Raw genomic sequence first — 19,708 nt, 5'->3', positions numbered from 1 at the left:
CTACTCAAATAGTGATTATAGACAGCATAACTTCTGAATATCAATGAAGGAAACTAAGACTGCAGAAGAATATATACTTGTATCAATCCAAGTCTAGGTCTCAGACACTGAAGATACCTTGTTGACGTACGGTATCCTTTCCAAGAAAATATTACACTTATCCGAAAAGGGAGCTTTATTTTGGCTCCTCTAAAAGCTGTTGTTCAGCTAGTATTATTCTACAGTAGACATAGCACTTTGCCTTGTATATCACCACTTGAGACGTTATCCAGATGACCTTATTCTAACATATACTCAATACTGCTAATTTGTTATAGCATTTTTTAATTATTTTTAGAAGTGCAGCTATTTTTCTTTATACCATACATATTCTAAACTTAGAGGCTCTCACAGTTGTCCTTAAAAAGCACGTAGACAAAATATTTTATGGTATCTATAATAAATGCAAAGAATCAATACAAACAAAACTTGGCTTAGCAAACTGTACATACATAAATATGTTCTTTGTTTTTCAACTCGACATTCAACATTTTTCTTCATAAAACCTTTTATGATCTCATTTATTACATCCATTTTTTAAACCTTAAAAAAGTGCTTAACAGATTTACACCTTGTACATCCAAAGCAAAGGTTAGAACACCATGCCCAAAACAGAAATCACAGGGGATAATACACTGCCATATAAGATCCTTTAAAATTGTATGTTTACAAAGGCTCTAAAAGTTCTTTAGCACTGGCTATTTTATTTACTGTAGATACTGAGAGGGCAATTAACGAAGACAGGCTAATGGCTCATATAGAGCAGCACACAGGAAAGGATCTACAGAATCCAGTTCTCAGCTATGCATAGTACAGGGCAATGACCTGGGTATTAAGTGGCTAAAAGATCCAGAATGATGGACTGAAGGACATTTAACCCCCACACACATCACATCCTCCTTGGTGCCCAGGATGTAAATACTGAAACAATGCTACTCAGGTAATACGTTCTGCAGTTTGGAACTGATGGACTGATGTGTTACTGAGTGCCAGTAGAAAACGATACAGACACTGTGGTGGCAACAGCAGATATGTGAAGCTGCCATACTGAATGTTGTCACTTTTTAAAACCACACTGCCTCCTGGCTACTACTCCAGCAAGATCACCTGCTGTCTCACAACTTTATAACGGGGGTGGACCATTCATGTATTTTAACATGGGATGGAAAGAGCGGGCAAAGTTGTTGGCCATTGTACAGCTGTAGTCCTCCTCAGTCATTGGAACCAGGCAAGCCAGCCCGATCAGGAGCAGCAAAAGGAGCTGTAGTGGCAGAGCAGCTCTGAGGACTCTGAGGAAGAAGGATGGGTGCTGCCATGCTGGCCCAGCCTCAGAAGGGGAGGAACCTGAGCCACCTCTTATGGACCTGAGAAAAGAAAATGGACAGGTGAGTAAAACATTACTGCAGCCGAGGTTGCCCCTGGGTACTCAGCTATCCCTGGAGGCTGGTTTAGGATTTGTACACACTGACTGAAAACAGCAGAGTTATTTTTCACTGAACACTCCCCAACGGTCTTAAGAGATCTCATATGTCTCGACTGGATATGAAAACATCAAATATTCACTATAGAATGGTGAATAACATGCCCCTTCATCAGTTATAGCGAAGACTCTCCACTTAGAGCACTGAGATATAGAAAATAAACATGCTTGTCACATAGGTTCACTACACACTGCCTAAAAAACAATCCTCCTCTTTTAAAACGGAAACTGCATTTGGTTGTCAGAAGTTTCTAAATTCATTTCCTTATATTCCTCAGTGTATAGTGAAATAAGATCCTTATGTCAATATTCAGTTAATTAATACACCAGTCTCCAGGCAGTAGAGATTCATTTTATACAAAGTACACTGTATTTTGAATCTTGCACTGAATCAGCTGTTAAAATTTATTTGCTCAACTGACCAGATATCCTCACCATCTGAGTGATTTTCCCCTTTTGTCTTATGGATGTGTGTGGCATACATCTATCATATGTCAATAGAAGACATTTCCAAACATTCCCAAAGGGACACTTCAATTTAAGCATAAAAATACAAGATACTTTTAATAAAAGACAAAGATACAAATTTCACATTTTCCCTTCTGACTGAAACTACCAGAGCTCTAATATACGGATAACAGATTTTGAGGTAAGTGAAGCACTGAAAAGAGAATTTCTGCAAGTTAACATTAGAATGATGGAAAAATATTGTATTTTAGCTAGATAAAAATAGAAGAATTTACAGCCTTTACATCATTAGTTTCAAGAATTCTTCCATGCGAACATTGTTGCAAATTTTGCAATAGACATGTTACTATAAAAGTGTGCATACCTGCTGTGGTTATGAAGCCTGAGAAGGCCTATAGATGACTAGGGTATAAGAGATAAAGATATTCATAAGTATGCACTTAGTTTCAACTTAAAGGTATAGGAGATCAGGCCTGCTGGACAAGGTTAAATTCTCCTCAGTCATGCAAATAGGTCTTCATGGTATCTCCCTGCTTTCCCCTTCCCCTTTCAAATCGAATCTGAATTGATGTGAAAAAGCATACAAAGACCAAATATCAACTTCAAAACTATATCAGGCCCCCTTCACACATGATCAGGAAATAATTCTTTCTGTGCTTGAGATTATTTTTATGTCTTGTTCATACATATGTATCATCCTAATATGTTGACTCCAAGAAAGCCAGACTTCATGGAGTTTGTTATGATCAACAGATACAAAGAAAACTTGAGTAAGTTAAATGATTAACTTGACTTAAATATCTCAGGAAGGAGTGATGATCAAAACAAAAAATCACATACTGTTTGGATCCACATTATTGTTGCCTGGATGGAAAGCTGCTTATTGAATTATGCAAGATCACATATTAAAAAGAACGCACTGAAAGGATATGGCACATTTAACAGCATCAGAGCATTCCATATTAAAGTTCAATTAGATCAGAACTCTACTGTCCAAGAACGCCAAGACAGAGAGTCAATGGGCTGAGGTAGGAACAAAGGGAACAAGGAGTGCTTAATTACCTTCCAAGCATAAAAAAGGCTATATTTCTGTAGCTGGTAACAGCTGTTTCATAATGAGTAAAGTGTGAATTTTCTTCATTGATCCTCCATTGATCTAGTTATTCTGGGGCAGTAGGAGGCATTTCTGTTAAAGCAGAATCAAAATCATCTATCTTTTTGGTTTTTAGGCTTTTCCTATTGGTGCAGTAGAACAGTTTGTTTTATGATTTACTTAAAGCAAAACCAATCAACCAACCCTAATCAAACACCATCACTACAAACAGGAAGAAAGAGTGTAAGTATGTGTGAACTGCATAACTGGTTATAGATTTTCTTTCAAAAATTAACACTTTATGACAAAGAATCTCAAAATACTTCTTCTGCAGTGGAGTAGGATGTTGAACAACAGTTTCTAATACTGGATGGAAAAAATTCAACAAACAAATAATGAAACATAAAAACATCTTCAGAGGGTGAGTTCTAAAAAGTTCAAGTGCTGTACTGTCACAGTTTATTGCAGGTACTCGTCTGTAATGGACATAATTAGCTGAAAAATTGAATGTTCAGCTTAGAGTGTTTAATGGATTTGGTAAGGAAAGAGGGTTAAAAATATACATACACTATTAACAAAAAATGATCATTATAGAGAAGGGGCCAATATCCTATTTACTGCAATAGGAGAAGGGAAAGCTGAAGTACTGTTTACTATTTTTGAGAAAAATGTAATTTCCTTCTCTTGCATCTATCTTCTGCTGTCTCTCATCCGACTGCTCTACCATTTGTCATACTGGTTGCTGTTTCTCAAGGAAAGGAAGACCACCTGCTACTTGCTCCAAGGACAATTCCTGACAACGAAACGAAGTTGGAGGCACAGCTGCAGGTCTGGTCAACTGTAAGCTTCTTCATGCCAAGAAATCTCATTAACTAACCTCAGAACTGCAACCAGTAGTTACTATTACTGTGGGAGTTTTTCTAATGTCAGAGAAATTGAAGCTCTTTCTGAAGCATTTCAAGAGAGGAGAACCTAATTTACCAGGCTATAGATCAGATGAGCAAAATGAACTTTAATTTCATCTCAGATGAGTACCTGCACTTAAAGATGACTGATTTATTTTTTTTTTAAATCATTATTTATTTATTCTGAGAAGAAAAATATGGTTGAACTAATCCATCTGGACTGCAGAAAACATCTGAAATATTATAACAGAACAATTTATCATTCAAGCAAATTATAAGAATAAATGGAGTTTAATGGGGAAGTGGTAAGGAGACAACAGTCATATTGAGGGTCACTACTGGGATAGTAGAATATTATTACTGGAGTTAATCAAAGATGAGTCTGAATTTAATACATTTATAAAAAGAGTGCTGCACAGAATGTAAGAACAGCAAAATTAATTTTTAGGATGACAGAAGATGAAAGTCTTTGTGAATACAAAATAGGATTGGCTTATTACACAAAGAAAAGTGGGTGACGACTTCAGTGGTCGACGACTTCAGTGGTCAGGTATAGGCTTAAGAAGTATAGCAAAGAATTTAAGATTACAGTATGCAAAGTAGCAATAAAACCTTCTGCTATACATTTGGAAGTTCACACTGATGGTAGTGAAGAAAGAAATTTAGAGCTGTTGTTTGATAAATAGGTAAAAGACAATGATGTAAAATAGCTGTGAAAAGAAATCAATTCCACTGATGATGATTTTATTAAGATGGAGCTCACTAAAGTTATGAGGTGGTATGATGTTCTGCCCTTGAGAGCATGCAATGATTCCTCTTGTCGGCTTGAGACTCTCTAAAAGCGGCTGTGGTTGGCTGAGTTACGAATTCACTTCTCTGCCTACCTCTCACAATCATGTGACTCCAATCTCACCCTGGCTTAGAAGAGACAAGTGCTCATATAGGTAGTTAAATAAGAATTTTAACAAAAAGTAAGTGAGAATAAAGGAAAGAGCAGGGAGAATAACAATGACAATCCAAGTGAAAACCTCCTATCTAAACTACTGCATGGCAATGACTGCCGTTTTGTGGCCAAAGCCATGAAGAGTTCTGTGGCCTGGTCTGCTCCAAGAACAGCAAGTGACCTTTAAACATCCACTAGTCATTTGGGAAGGCTTGGGCAGAGCAGGAAATGGAGGTTGGCACCGTGGCGCCAAGAGATGAATAGAGCTGCTCAACAGAGACAATGTAAACAGTCCTGAGCAAATTGAACAATTATTTTAATCTTTTTAACATTTTAATTACCTCAAAAAATCCACAGGCACAGATCCAGGTATGCATTTACGACAGCTCTATTATGCTGATGAAGGAAGAGGAGCTGCTTCTTGGATTTGCTTTTCCTACTTAATGCAGCAACACTAATACCACTCAAAGGAGTGTTTGATTAAATCCACAGTGTTACTTACAACTTGCTTAGCATCACGCTACGTAGGCTTTTTTTTTTTTCTTTCTGCTGTGATAATGGAAAGGCAAAGCGATAGCACATTTGGTATACACAAAACATGATCCCTAAATGAACTTCCTTTCACAACCACCTATGTGATACACATTTTAAAACTGACTTGAGTTCTCCTGTATACTAAACTCTAACAGGGTTTGCTGATCCAGTGCAAGATCAAACACAAAATACTCTGATCAGAGGCATGTCAAAATATTAAAGAACACAGTGACAGCTTGTACTGCTTTATCAGTTAAAACCACATTATACATCAACCACAACCTGTCTGGCTTGCGCATTTGATTAAACTTCCTATTCAGCAGTGACTCATTCGTATTCCATGCTTGTCTGAATGACAAATTGAACATTGTTTTGTACTGCTACAAGATGTGTTAATAAACAGTGCTGGAGAGACTTGATCTGAAAGGTGCCGCACCAATGCCACTGCTAGAATAAAGGCTGATCTCAAAGCAGCAAAGCCCTGCTAGCTGTGCTCTGAGCCAGCTGCTCACACCTACAGCAAGAAATCTTCTCAACAGGTTGGCATAGGCTGTTGGACCATACAGGAGAGGGGAAGAATGAACACAGTATGTTTCTCGAGTACAGTGTTGCTAGCGCAAGCATGCTTATCTGCCACAGACACTCTCCATTCCTCTTAGCTGTTAATGGCTGCAGAGTAAAGCCCCACTCTTCCCTTTTCCCATTCCCTGTAAGAAACAGAATGCCAAGCTTCATAGCAGATGGAGCTGGAAAAATTCTCTTTCTCTTACAGGCAGAAAGATGGTATGTATGTATGTCACCTATTTTCTATGTGGTTTCATTATGTTTCAAAAAAAAAAAAAAAAAAAAAAAAAAAAAAATCCCTAAAAGCAAGACAGAATCTTAATGTCTGTGGAAGCAGTCAAAGATGCTTTATCTGTTCTATCTGCTGTTATGTGCTGTTAGTTTTGCAACTACAACACCACTCACAGTAGCTAGCCATACTCACAGAGCAAACAATTTTTTAAAAATAAATGTCTATGAGAACATCCAAATGTAAGTATTTTACTCATTATTTAATTCATACTTTGATTAATAAAACACTTATTTTGCTTACGGAAAAAAATAGTAACCTCAAAGTATTTTTTGCTGCCTGGCTATTGCTCAATCTCTGTATTAAATGTCATGTTGCTTTCCTTCCAACCTCAAATCTTTCTCTTCAATGGGAGTTGCAATTAAAATGTAGTGCATGTTTTTAAATGGAGAATAAATGAGCGTTAGGACTTATAACTGTAAGTACAAATGTATCTTGCTCATACTTTATGATTATTTTACGTTCCCTTTTCAATGCCTAAGATGCTGGAATAGCATGAGTGTTCCACTTAATACATACTGTGTATATATGCCTGTTGATTTACTACAGTTATTTTTTTAAATTTTGTAGCTCTACAGGCTAGTGATTTGATCAGTGAAAGAGCGAAAGTACACATATCACATTGACAACAACAAAGAACGCAGAAGCACCGTTAGCTGCAGAGATGACAGGTTGCTGGAAACAAGGTGGAAAGCAAGAAGCTGTAGCTGCATGTCTGCTCTCTACTGGTCAGAGAGAGATAGGGCAGTGCTGCTCCCTGAGCAATACACGGATGCAAACACTAGGCAAGAGTCATGGCAGTATTAGCACATTACGTTGCAGTCTTCTGACGGGGAGAGGAAGTGACCCCAAGTTTAAAACCCCTCGAATTATGACTTTTAATTTTGAATGTTATGTACTGAAAACCCACAAACTGGACAAAACATTTCAGAACAGGAAAACAAAACAAAACAAAAACAAACAAACAAACAAACAACAACAACAACAAAAAAAAAAACAACGGATGTTAGTATGTCTCATCCAGATCTGTGGGTTTTTGTGATTTCTAGAATACTGGCCTATTACCTGCCTTAATTTAATATCTAGAGGTAAAGAGGATGATGAAAAGTGTTTGCCATGAACTGACTGGCATTTCTGTTAAATTATGCCAAAATCATTATTAGATATTGTGAGTGTGAACACAGACTCACCACATGAAAAACAAATGTCTATTGCATGTCCTTTCCAGGAAGCAAAAGCTGCAGATTTTCAAGAATTAGCCAGTATTTCTATTCATAAAGAATATGGAATAATTGATAGCACTTTTTGCCAAACTAGTAAAAAAGGGAAGTTTTCAGACTAAGTGTGGACAGATGAGAATCACAGCCAATTTCCATCATCCTCTTAGGGTTCTAGAACAGAGTGCGGAAACCAGGAGAATAAGGTACCTGCTATGTGGACTGCTGACAGAGGGTCCAGGCTGTGAGAGACTACATTTGCCCCGTGGCTGTTTGCAATGAACAGGGGGTAAAGAAAGAAGAATGTTCAGTCCAGGCAAATAAAGACAAGCTACTGATGCAACTAAATTAAAAGTGCAGCAAAGGAAACAAAAACAAATCAAATGAAGTGATTGATACCCATGAACCAAGGAAACTGGCTTTTCTTTGTTTCTGAGTATGAAAATGATTGGAACATATACAGTGAAACAAATAAGATTTTAGCCATTCCATTTCTAGCCAGGAACTCTGAATTAAAAATAAAAAAATAAAAAAATAAAAAAATAAAAAAACAGTGGCAATTCAGCCGAAAGAATTTAGAATGTGAAATTGAAACTGAGTGGAATATTAGGAAATATAGACATCTCAAAATGTATTTGCAAAAAAATTAATATTACTAATTCTCAGGGATAAAAATATGGTTGAAAGGCCTCCCTCTAGTGTCTGGCCTCTTTTCCATCACCTTGCCCATAAAGTCAAATAACTGTAGGCACATTCCTACACCTAGAATTGCTGGAATATTTAATGAATTTAGATGACTATCAGTCTGATGGAAATTTAGTATTAGTATTTATTTATTTATCTAGCATCAGCATATTTGGAACAGAAATTCTAAACAACATCACAGCAGCCTCCAAAAATCTACTTGAAAAGAAAACAGAAGCCTAAAAAGCAGACCCAATTTTGAGTTAGTTATATAGCCCAAGTAGTCATAAAATCTAGCTATACATTATGAAGAAAAATGAAAAAAATGTAGTCATGTACATGAACACTAAAAAATTAGACAAATGTTTATTAAAATGTTCAGATGATCTATTATAATTCTACATACTCTTGAGAAAAAGATTTTATGGTAAGACACTTTTCTATTTCCTGTTATGATCAGGGATTCTCTAGTTACATCTGTGATATCAGAGTTTTTATTAATTAAGTTCAAATTCAAAAGTTGAAAAATTGATTTCTGTAGCGAAGTGTAAAGATTAATGTTCTTTTCTTATGTTTGAAAAGCCAGTATTCCTTTACATTCTCATACTAGAATCTAAAAGGAAACTAGTGAATGTAAAAAAAAAAAAAAAAAAACAAAAACCAAACAAACAGTAATTCAAGAGCCATACAGTTTATCAAGACAGAACTCAGAGGCTTTACAAAAAGTGCAAATGGAAAAAAAAAATATGATCTTTTTATAAACTAAAGAAAAAAGTGAAGTAATCAACCAATAGAATTGCAGAAAAAGACAAAATAATTGCAGTTCCATTTTGGGCTTAGAGTATGGAAGTGTTAAGTACTAGGCATGTATTTGCTACATTTCTTGAATTTTGTGCCAGCGATGTAAACAGGCAACTCCAGAGCTGCCATCACAGCCATTGGTTAGGTCCTGTTCAGCTAGCTGTTTTGAACGAAGTTGTATGCCCTTCAGCTCTATTTAACCATTCATCAAAAGCCTCAATAAGAAATTCTTATTGAGGTTCTCAATGAAGCAGCTCTCTGAAGAGAAGGCCAAACAGAAATGGAGGACTGATTATACCAGACAAGACCGGACTTTGGGATGCTGCCATCACTAGAGCAAAATACAAGAGACATGACATGCCATACCATGGTAAACCAACCACACTGACAGCCCTGGTTTTAGATAGTATTTGCCAATTCTGATTTCATGCAGGATGGGATATGCAGCACGATCAGGGAAAGCAGCTGTGTTTTTTCTTAATTTATGTCATTTCCTTTCCTATCAAGTGAGATGGGGGGCCTTTCAGCTGGCTAGAGCTACTGTAGACATCTAGACTCCCACCCAGCAGATGGTAGAAAGTTGATGACTTAAAATTACCGTTCTCTGTCTGCTTGGTGTGCTTTGTCCAGATACAGGACTCACTGAGCCTGATGTGTCTAGTTCATCAGCAGAGGACCAAGAGGACAAATCCTAAATTCAGAAGGAATGGAATCAGACCATCTGTTCAGGTAAGCAAACTCAAAAAACCCAATAACCCCAGAGTGAAATCTTTACCGCATTATTTCCAAAACAAAACAAAACAAACAAACAACAACAACAACAAAAACAAACCCATCCCAAACAGTTAATATTTGTTAGCAATTTTTACAAGATTCAGGAATTACATGTTGTCTCTGTTGTTCCTGAAGAGAAACAAACATATAGCTAGAAGTTAATTGTATCAGGTGAAGCATTTTCTGCTAAGGGCAATACAGGGAAAAAGTAGGGTTTTTTGATTGGCTTTTAATCACTGGAAGAGGCAGGAACCATCATGATTTCACTCCAACAGACAAGAACTCACTAGAAGTGAAAACAGCCAAACTCTCATACCTTATGAACTCTTCTAATCTAAGGCTTTAAATAAAATGTAGAGTTTGAAAGTGAATAGAGAGCCTTGAAAACCTAACTTTGTGTCACCTGTCACTGTTGGTGAACTTGCATGCATAACTCCCCAAATACCTTGAACTACAAGATAACTTGAGAAGATTTGCAGTACAGCTCAACACTGAGGGAGATTAGTTAGCCAATTACAGGATTTATTTTATGCTTCTTATTATTTTTCTTCAGATTGAAATACATTCTCCTTTCAGGTGAAAACTGACATTATAATTTTCAATACTGCAGCTAGAATAATTATCTCACATACTTTGCCAATTCACTGAATCAGTAATGGCAGAATGAGAAAACCAAGATAACTGGTAACTTGCTATACGAAATAGCAAAAAACTGCTGGATTAAAAAATTACAAGAATGTTTACATTATAACAATTTCTTTGTGATATTCAGGATTAAATGTGTACCATTCTTGATAAGTAGCGCAAACAACAGAAAAAAACAGCCAACAGCACTGATCAGAGAAATGTAGTTAAAGCAGCATGAAATGTGCCCTAGAAGCAGCAAGGAATAAAGAGACACTCACCAACTGACTACTTGAAATGTCTAGAGCTTTCTCTAGGTCTTTTATGTGACGTATGACTTCTTTCAAGAGGAGCTTAAGTCTGTTTCCAATGACATGCACCTTTTCTTTGGCTTCAAGGCAGTCCTTGCCTTCAGCATTGACTAACAATTGGCAGGACATATCTTGCAGTGATGCCACTTTCAACTGAGATTCCAGCAGTTCACGTCTGATTTGCTATTGCAAGGGCAAGCAGCAAATTTTTTAAATTGAATTTATTTTTGAAAGAAAAAAATAAAGAGCAAAGAATTCATAAAACTAGTCACTTGAAATTAAAGAAATGTAAAGAAAAAAGAAGGAATCAACATTTCCAGGCCTGAGAAACTCTAAGTAAAATAGATAACTGTTCACTTAGAATTTGAAGAATAGCTTGTGATTCATCCTTTGACTGCTTAATACTTTTGTTGTTTGTAGCAAATTCTCACTAAGGGAAACAAAACACTAAAAGCAAAATGACAGCAACACAGACAGCAGCGAGGCTGCTCGAGTTTTTAAATCTCCAGTTCTGCTATTGAAGGAAATGACAAAGCTAGTTGCTGACCTCATTCCCATAGCTATGAGTCCTCACACAATATACAGTGCTAACTCTGAAGAGAAAGATACATTTTTTTCTGATGATGAGCTTTGGAAGAAAAAGGGATAATTATAGCCATACCATTAGAAGTCTGTGATGATCCTGTAGGACTTCTGAATCCAGGTTTGGATTGATGGGCACAATCTCATTTTTTCTTCTGTCAATATTCTCTAACCAGAGCAGCAAACCATGGCTCATTTCATGGAAATCCTGTAAATGATGAGTTTACACCAGACATACAGCAGAGATACAGCAGTTAAATTTCTGTTTTCAGTTTATCCCATAATAGGTCCTGCTTAGGTTGAATTCTGTAACTTACAAGAAAGTGTAGAATAGTATATGAGAATAATATTCAAGTGATGACAAACATAGAAAATATTGCTCTGGAAACATATGCTTCAATGTAGTGCACATGTATCTCTTTGATGAAGTTGTATTATCTTGCACGGGCAAGTTCCAGACAGGACAATAAGCACATCAGGTAACTATATGGTTTACATCTTTGACATGTTAAATGCTGACCATTTAAATAGACACAGTACAGACCTGGCACTGCATTAATGCATCTTGCAGTGAGCAGCGCCAATCTTCGATCATACTGCATACGTGATCCCAGCAGATGTTCATCTGAGACAGGCGCTCTTGGAGTTTTTTGCTTTCTTCACTGTCAGATTGAGTAAATTCTGAGCTGCACAAGTTGATGGATAAGATGATAGCTTTGCGGTTATCAATTGCCTTCTGCAGCTCCTTAATGATAAGGAATAGGGGGACAGAATGAAGAAAGAGATTAGTAAAACATGCAGCTTTCAGAAAAATCAAACAGAGAAGGTACAAAAAGAATGCAATCATTTGCCTTCTGCAACTGCATAATGCATCTTACTGTAATAGTCCCCTTTGCTCTGTGTATGAGATTTCCGTGCTCACTGTGTGACTCTGAAAGTGTTCACTGTTGAACATCTATTAAAGTTTTACTGTGAGCATAAACTAGAACAAGCCAATTAAACTTTTAAAAGGCTGAAGTCATAGTTGAATTCTGAAGATCTGGCAAATACTTCAGATATTTTAGACAGGGAGGGCCCAAGAAAATTGAAGGAGTTGTAAGACAATTGTACTTCTGCTCACAATAAAACTTTTGCCCTCACTTCTCAGTTGTGCTGATAAACAAAAAAACCCAACATGTTTTCAAGTGGAAACTGCTGTCAGCAGTGTTTTAAAATAAAAGCTTTTACTGAGGGAAAGGAAAACATACAAGGAGTATAAACAACTTACTCCAATTTATAGAAGCAGAACATGTATAAAAACTGATTTGTTTATATTGGAAGCCACAAAAGAAACCCCACCTCTTTTGGTTTGGAGGGCACTAATAGGCTTTCCAAGAGTGGGTGAGATAAGGACAGGATTCTTCTGAAATGTACCCTTTTCCACCTAGTTTACAGCATTTACTTAAAAGCCCCATGTCACAGTGACCTCTGTAGTACTTATGGGAACTATATTTGGACTGCAGTGAAGACCAACACTAATATGCTTTAAATGGATCATCATTGGAAACAGTCTTTACTATCTTTCCACCTCATTCCTAGCATAGGTTACAGTGCATTTTGACATTGGCCCAACATTTTTGTGCCCAAGCTTATGAGATGCTAATAACTGAATGGGAAGCTGTGGAGCACCACATTTGCAGACCTTTACAGCTGCAAAATATCCAGAAGAGATCATAAAGGCAATATTCAGATCCTGATGCACCTGAGAAAATTGAAGAAGCAACAAGACTATTTCAATGTGAGACCATTTTTTTCCCTAAGCTGTATTGAATGACACCAGTGAGTTAGGCTAGAGCTCATTTGGCACTCTCTCCTTCCTCCACACAAGATATGTTCCAAAGAGGCATTTATTTGAAAATAGCTATTTTGTTGCCAGCTTGAATAGATTTTATTTAACTTGGCTTTATTTTCCTTTCATCAGCTTAGATAACTGCATCAATTATCCATGCATTCTGGAATTAGAGAATAGCCACAGAATTACTATTTCAAAAATTAATTTGGATTAAATACTAAATACCACTGGTATTAGTATTTTCTGCAAAAGGTTATTCATAAAATCACACTGAAATTACTGATTTTAGTCATCAGCTATGTAAAAAACAGAGCATTCCAGCTGCAACTGTCAGAAACCTCACTAACATACATGTTGCATTCAGGTCTGTTTACGAAGTAAATAATGGAAAAGAAAAACAGAACTCACTTTCAATTTTCTAATCCTGAGCTCGATAGTTTGTATGTCAGTACTGAGATCAAGGCGGCGGAGCTTCTCCAGTTCTTCCTCTGTTTCTCCTAACCAAGCCCAAATGCTGTTAAGGTCAGAATTGAACTGCTGCCATTGCTGAAGGTTCTGCTTCATCCTTAGCTCCTTGCTTAGAGCTTGAGCCTGGATTAATTCCCATCGGTCAATTACACCTGGAATGATGAACAACAAATTCAACAAAAGTGAAAAAAAGCCATCCAAAACCCTAATCCAGCAAATACCACACTGAAAACTAAATTATGTTGGAGAGAAAGAATAAGTAGTCTTGATGAGTGACTGGGCAGCAAGAAATTTTACCACTTTCTTACATCAACATTTAATGACTTTACAAAATTAAATAAATATATACAAGTGTCATGGGTGATCATAGAATGAACAAATCATAGAATAGTTTTTGGGTTGGAAGGGCCTTTAAGATCATCTAGTTCCAAATTCCCTGCAATACGCAGGGATGGGACACAACCTCTCATTAGGTTATGCTAGTATATAGATATAATAAATCAGTATGACTGCAAACAAGTTACATTCTGAATACATCTAACTAGCCAAATACTATTTTCATTAGTATTTGTAACTCTCACAATTTAATATTCCCATATCATCATGTTTGCTTAAGCTACTGTTGATGTACTGGATACTTATCTCTGCTAAAAAAATTAACAAATTAAGTCTATTTATTCTTACTACTTGAAATGCTGTGTCTCAGAGAAGGATAAGTTGTATCATATCATCAACTTAAGATTAAAAATAATATTTATTAAAATAGACTGCATGAATAGCATATTATGCCAAACTGAGAACTGAGACATTGCCTTCACTGTAAAAAATCCATAATTTTATATGATTATTTTTACCAGATAAAAATAAATTTCTGTATTGTTGACAGCTAATACAATAAAAAGTGGAAAGTAATACTAGAAGAAACGAATTATGACTTACATGTTTTGTAGGGCAATATAAGAAATCATTTTTCAAAAGAGAACATTCAATAAAAATGCATTGCATCTGCATGGACTTTTCTAAAGGCCTGTAGCTACATCTCATTATAGGAAAGGGTTCTTAAAATGCACTTGCACGCATAATGTCTTCACTTGATGTATAAAAGTAATACTTACTATCCCTACTTCATTTTAAGAGATGTTAAACAGAACAGAACAACAGATAGCTATGTAATACCAAGCTCTACTTCAGAAAAAAACATTGCATATGTTTGCTGTTTCTCATAATTGCTTTCCATCAGAGAACTAAATGTCACTTACCAGCTGTTTGTGTTTCAGTACTGTTCAGATTAATAAGTCCAGATAATTTTTCCTCTTCTTCTTTCAGCTTATATCCAAGCCTTTTTACTGAGTCTATGCTTCCACTGCATTCACTTAGTAGCTTCATCTGTATTAAGAAACAAACAAAAAATCCCATCTCAATCCCATCAGTCACAGGAAAAATGAAAATTGCAATGCAGCTTTCAAAATTTCCAGCAAGTAGGTCAAGGTGTGAAGAGAAAAATCTATTTGACAATTTGCCCTAGCAGTAGCAAAGAGTTCTGTGTGAAAATTATAAAGACTTTGTGTATATTTTCAGATGAATTAGAAACAACTCAGTGCCTCTGTGCCAAATAATACTGGAGGGCTGCAGGTGACATTAATTATAAATGTTAAGACATCGGAAAATATGATTAAGAAAATAAATATCTGTATGGAAATATTACTATGCATCCAAGCATCTAATCTTTCAACTCTGTCAGGAGAAATGTGGTCTGAATAATTTATGGAGAGATTTTTCTTCCAGAAAACCTCTCTCTCTGAGAAAGTTTTTCAATCATAGATTCCATATATGCAACATGATGCATATTTATTATTTTGGATCAAGATGAATATTGGGCATTAAACTATACTATGAAACTTGCTTTTAAAAGTGGAGGAATTTTAAATAATATCAACATTAAATGGATAATATCACATGTGTAAGAAATTAGTTTAGGACATATAAAAAATCCATCATATTAAAATAAATCCCCTGGAGTCATGTTCCTGTAAACTTACACTACTGTAAAACTCTAATAATGTAAACAACAAAGCATGTGGTCACAACTAGTAAACATAAGTCTGAGAAGCAGCAATATCTAATTGCTATGTTGAAACAGCTACATTTCTTTCAACAGCAAATCTAAATTTGGTGTGCTTATTTGATTTGTGCTTCAATATATTGCACCGTGACTAAGAACAGAAATTTTTTTAGTAATGTCAGCATGTAATGAAATGCAAGCACACGCACATATCCTTTGTAAGTGGCATCCAGCTCTGGTCCTGTAGGTGTTTTGCTGCGGATGATGTTTTCTGTTTGCTGTATTTGGAAACGACTGGTATCTAAAGCTTTGTCCAGCTGTCGTATATGTGCTTCTAGGGCACCAGGTTCTCCTGTACCAAAAACCAAACAACAAAAAAGAGTGATTGCCATCCAAGTTGTCTAGAACTTTTCTCTACTTTTTGCCCAAGCAGAGTATATGTCAGGAATACTAGATGGTAAAGGAGAAACACAACTGCAACTGCATGAGCAATACAATGTCAAAGCAAAAGGATAACTAGTTCCATTAGGCCATGGTTAGCAATCTTCCTAGGACAGATCATCGAACAAATGAATGTGGTTTCCATAAACATACGAAGAAAAAGTTCATTTTCAAGCAGGCTTGCAAAATATTCTGAAAGAAAAGCTTCCCTCAGAGAGTCCCTCAACAGTCTGGAAGGCAAAGTATATACAATTTCTAAGACTAAAACTGATAAAGTGATATTGCTTTAATTGTGTTATCCAGATCCAGAGATGACTGGATTTTTGGATGGCCACAGTGAGTAGTCCTCGAATGATTAAAACAACCACATTAAGCAGCATTTTTTTTTTTCTCCAAGCTTTGACAAAAATGCTTAATACAGCTATTCTACCAGGTTGTTTAGAACACGTACCAATGTTTTTGAAACAGGATTAACTTGAATTTTCTATATAAAGATCAAGTGAATTTTGTGATATGAATCAGATACAGCCAATTCCGACTGAAGCAGTCTGCAGCCTAGAGGACCATGTGAAGTTCCTCTTATTCATATTCTATCATTGTGACTAATTTCCTTTTGTTTACAAAGACGGTCTGAATTAGTTTATGAAAACAAGTTTGAAAACATGCATAGAGAAAAGAAGCCTTCTGTCCAGCTGTATTCACAGAAAACTGAGCCTCTAAGATAGTTAAACCTTTTTTTCATACAAAACATCACTTGGCTAAATGTAACACATGCTCCAAAAGTAATGCCTCCCATTTTATTACTTTGGCCCGTGACATCAGCGGCAAATGTTGGTGGTATGGCAGTAGAGGATGAACCCTCATGACAATATTCTGGTTTATTTTGTCACCATGTGACAGACAGCAGCAGAAGGGCAGGCTGACAAACGGTGTCTGACATGGAAGTATGGATGAAGCAAAGGGGTGTCATTGAGTCCCTCCATGTAGAAAAAAAATGCACCCAAAGTCATTCATCAGCACTTGCTGAGTATTGTTGGAGAACAAACATTGGATGTGAGCACAGTGAGGTTGTGGGTGGTGCCCTCCACCAGTGATGACAGTGATGTGAAAGACAAACCACGTTTTGGATGGCCAAACAGAGCTTTCACACCATGAAATGAAGAGCATCTTAATAAGCTCATCCATGTGAATTGGGTAGAGGTGGTGATTATACTGAAAAGTAGTTTTCTGTAGCTGAAAATTTATTCTATCAAAGTGTCCTGTGCTCGTGCTCTTTGTCTCAGTTGTAGTTTCTAAGGAAATATACAGAAGACATTACTTTTGGAGCAACCTATATAGATAGAATAAACTGCTGAATATTATTCTTCCCCACATTAGTTTCAAAACTTTCACAGGTCATAAACTAAAAACATTTTTGTATCTATACTGTTAATCAATAACAGTATTATTTCACTATCTGGGGAAAAAAATTTAAACACAGTGAACCTGAGGTCTGTAGCAAAGACAGTGAGATTTAAAAATGTCTGACATTCCAAATTTGCAGTATGTGGAATCATAAAAGAAAGTGTTTGTAAATGCGTCTAATCTGTGTGAGTCACCAAGTGAAACAGTAGGTTTAATCTTGTGCAAAAAATACCAATCAAAATAAAATCTGTCTTCCAATATGAAAGACTATGATAAAGACAGTGGAGGACAGTACATCACCTCACCATTGTAATCACTAGCCTAAAACTTTATACATAAATAGTAATTCAAACAGTGGTTGTACATAAAAATGTAAAAATGGGAAAAACTAAACAATTAGGTTTCATTTCATAACTTCATATTTTTTTTTCTTCTTTAAACTTTGCAGATATCACTCTTCTCTCAGAGACATAAAGTACTGACTTCTGTTGAAAGACTTCAGAGAATAAATACCAACATGGGTAAATTACTGAGCTGCTTTGTCTTGTTAGCCAGCATGAAAGGGCAAATAGTTTACATATCATTGTTTTGTCCATGCACCCAATAATACCTTTAATCACAGCAGTAAAGCAGGATAGTTCTACATTAAAATGCCAGTGCTGCCACGTAAGAAATACTTATGTTGCAAGTTGTGAAAAGTATAAAAGATGCAATAAGAAGAAAGAGAGTGCACTGTAGTATTTGCACCTGGCTCTGCTTAGTGTTTTTTGATGCCTACCAGAAATATTTTTGAGTGCGTTTTCTGTAAGTGTTACATAGGCCTCAAGAGTTTCAGGGATCTCTACATCTGAAAAAATAAAAGCACAGTCTAAATTGACAGCTCAGTAATGGCCATATCCTCATAGCAGGAGTCTTTTTCATGAAATGAAGTATATAAATTCCGATAGCACACATCCTTTCTGGAGAAGGAAAAACGATGAAGACAAATACACGGAGCCTGCTAGAGTCTCAATATCCCGGGAAACCTAACCCTTTTTCAGAGCAATGACCTGGAAAGCAAAAGAGCCACAAGATCAGAGTGCAATATAACATTAAGTTTTCCCTCACAACTGGCTGCATTTGCTAACTTTCATTCATTTATATTTATTATACAAACTATACACACATAGAAGGGATTTCCAGCTTTGCAGGAGAGCAAGAACTGAGATTTCACCTCACCTCACAACCCATTTGTTGAAGTCTTGCCTGGATATGGACCAAGTTAAGATTTACTTAAGAGTCTCACAGTTTAAGTTGTGGACCTCTTCCTCAGCATTTCTTCATCAGTTATTTCTGCACCTCTTGCCATATTCAGTATAGCTTCTTCTAGTCAGAATAAGTTATGATGCATTGCTGTTACAGATGACATATCCCATCTGGCAGGCTTCAGGCACAGAGACAGAGCCAATTCTCTGTCATCTCACATAAACCTTTGCAATTTTCCAAGGCTGTAGTCATTCAGGAATTCCCAGCACTGTGTCTAAGGCCAGAAGGCCACTGGGATTACTTAGCGAAAGCTATTTAAGATTTTCAGGGGCAATTTAAAACACTTTTCTATGAGCATGTTGGCCAAGCAGTGACACAATGTAATATCCTCTCCTTTTTACTGAGAGGGGACACATAATTTGTCACCATACCTGCTATACTAGTTGCTCCTCTCAGATAGAAATCCTTCTCTTGTTCTCCATCTTCCTCCTCAGAGTGCAGTGCCCGTGAAACAGCTGTCTCCAGGTCTCTGCTTAGGTCATAATCATGATCCCACTCCAGAGGGATAGAGTCCACACTTGCAGGGGTATCCCGCCCTGATCGCTCACTTCTCACTGGCTGTGCAAGAGGCAGTGAGATGTTGGAAGAGGGATGTGGGGAGAGAACACTGTCTGCAGATTTGTCATGCCAGTGTACGTCAGAGAGATCTGCTGATTCATCCAGATCCACCTCTCTGTCAGACAGGTCATGTTCATCATCTGTCAGCTAGAAGAACAGTGCAAACAGAAACAATCAATGCAACACGCAGAAACACTCACTGCGTAGTCAGCCTGGGTAATGTAAATATAAAGCATAAATATAAAGTAGCATTGGGTAATGGTCAAATGATGGTGTTTCCATTTGCATCCTTTTTCACTCCTCCCACATTATTTTTAGGGACATGAAAAAA

The 19,708-nt window shown here is 36.6% G+C and overlaps 1 protein-coding gene across 1 annotated transcript in view; it reads right to left on the bottom strand.

The window, feature by feature from the left end:
* Positions 1–420: 420 nt before the first annotated feature.
* Positions 421–19,708, bottom strand: part of SYNE1 (spectrin repeat containing nuclear envelope protein 1) — a 274,529-nt gene continuing 255,241 nt past the window's right edge. Inside the window, exons 134-144 of the mRNA XM_042812608.1 lie at positions 19,191–19,524; positions 18,293–18,361; positions 15,879–16,021; positions 14,867–14,993; positions 13,548–13,759; positions 11,853–12,053; positions 11,388–11,516; positions 10,697–10,909; positions 9,616–9,708; positions 7,743–7,801; positions 421–1,403 (exon numbers count right to left, since the gene is read on the bottom strand). Of these exons, the coding sequence (XP_042668542.1) occupies positions 1,163–1,403; positions 7,743–7,801; positions 9,616–9,708; positions 10,697–10,909; positions 11,388–11,516; positions 11,853–12,053; positions 13,548–13,759; positions 14,867–14,993; positions 15,879–16,021; positions 18,293–18,361; positions 19,191–19,524 (1,821 nt within the window). The 3' untranslated portion in view covers positions 421–1,162. The remainder of the gene's footprint in view (positions 1,404–7,742; positions 7,802–9,615; positions 9,709–10,696; positions 10,910–11,387; positions 11,517–11,852; positions 12,054–13,547; positions 13,760–14,866; positions 14,994–15,878; positions 16,022–18,292; positions 18,362–19,190; positions 19,525–19,708) is intronic.

This window comes from Centrocercus urophasianus, unplaced genomic scaffold (assembly GCF_019232065.1).
Source record: "Centrocercus urophasianus isolate 14NV4802_14NV808 unplaced genomic scaffold, USGS_Curo_1.0 seq_10, whole genome shotgun sequence".
NCBI lineage: Eukaryota > Metazoa > Chordata > Aves > Galliformes > Phasianidae > Centrocercus > Centrocercus urophasianus.
Note: the sequence above shows the minus strand (reverse complement) of the source record. Positions and strands in the feature narration are given on the sequence as shown.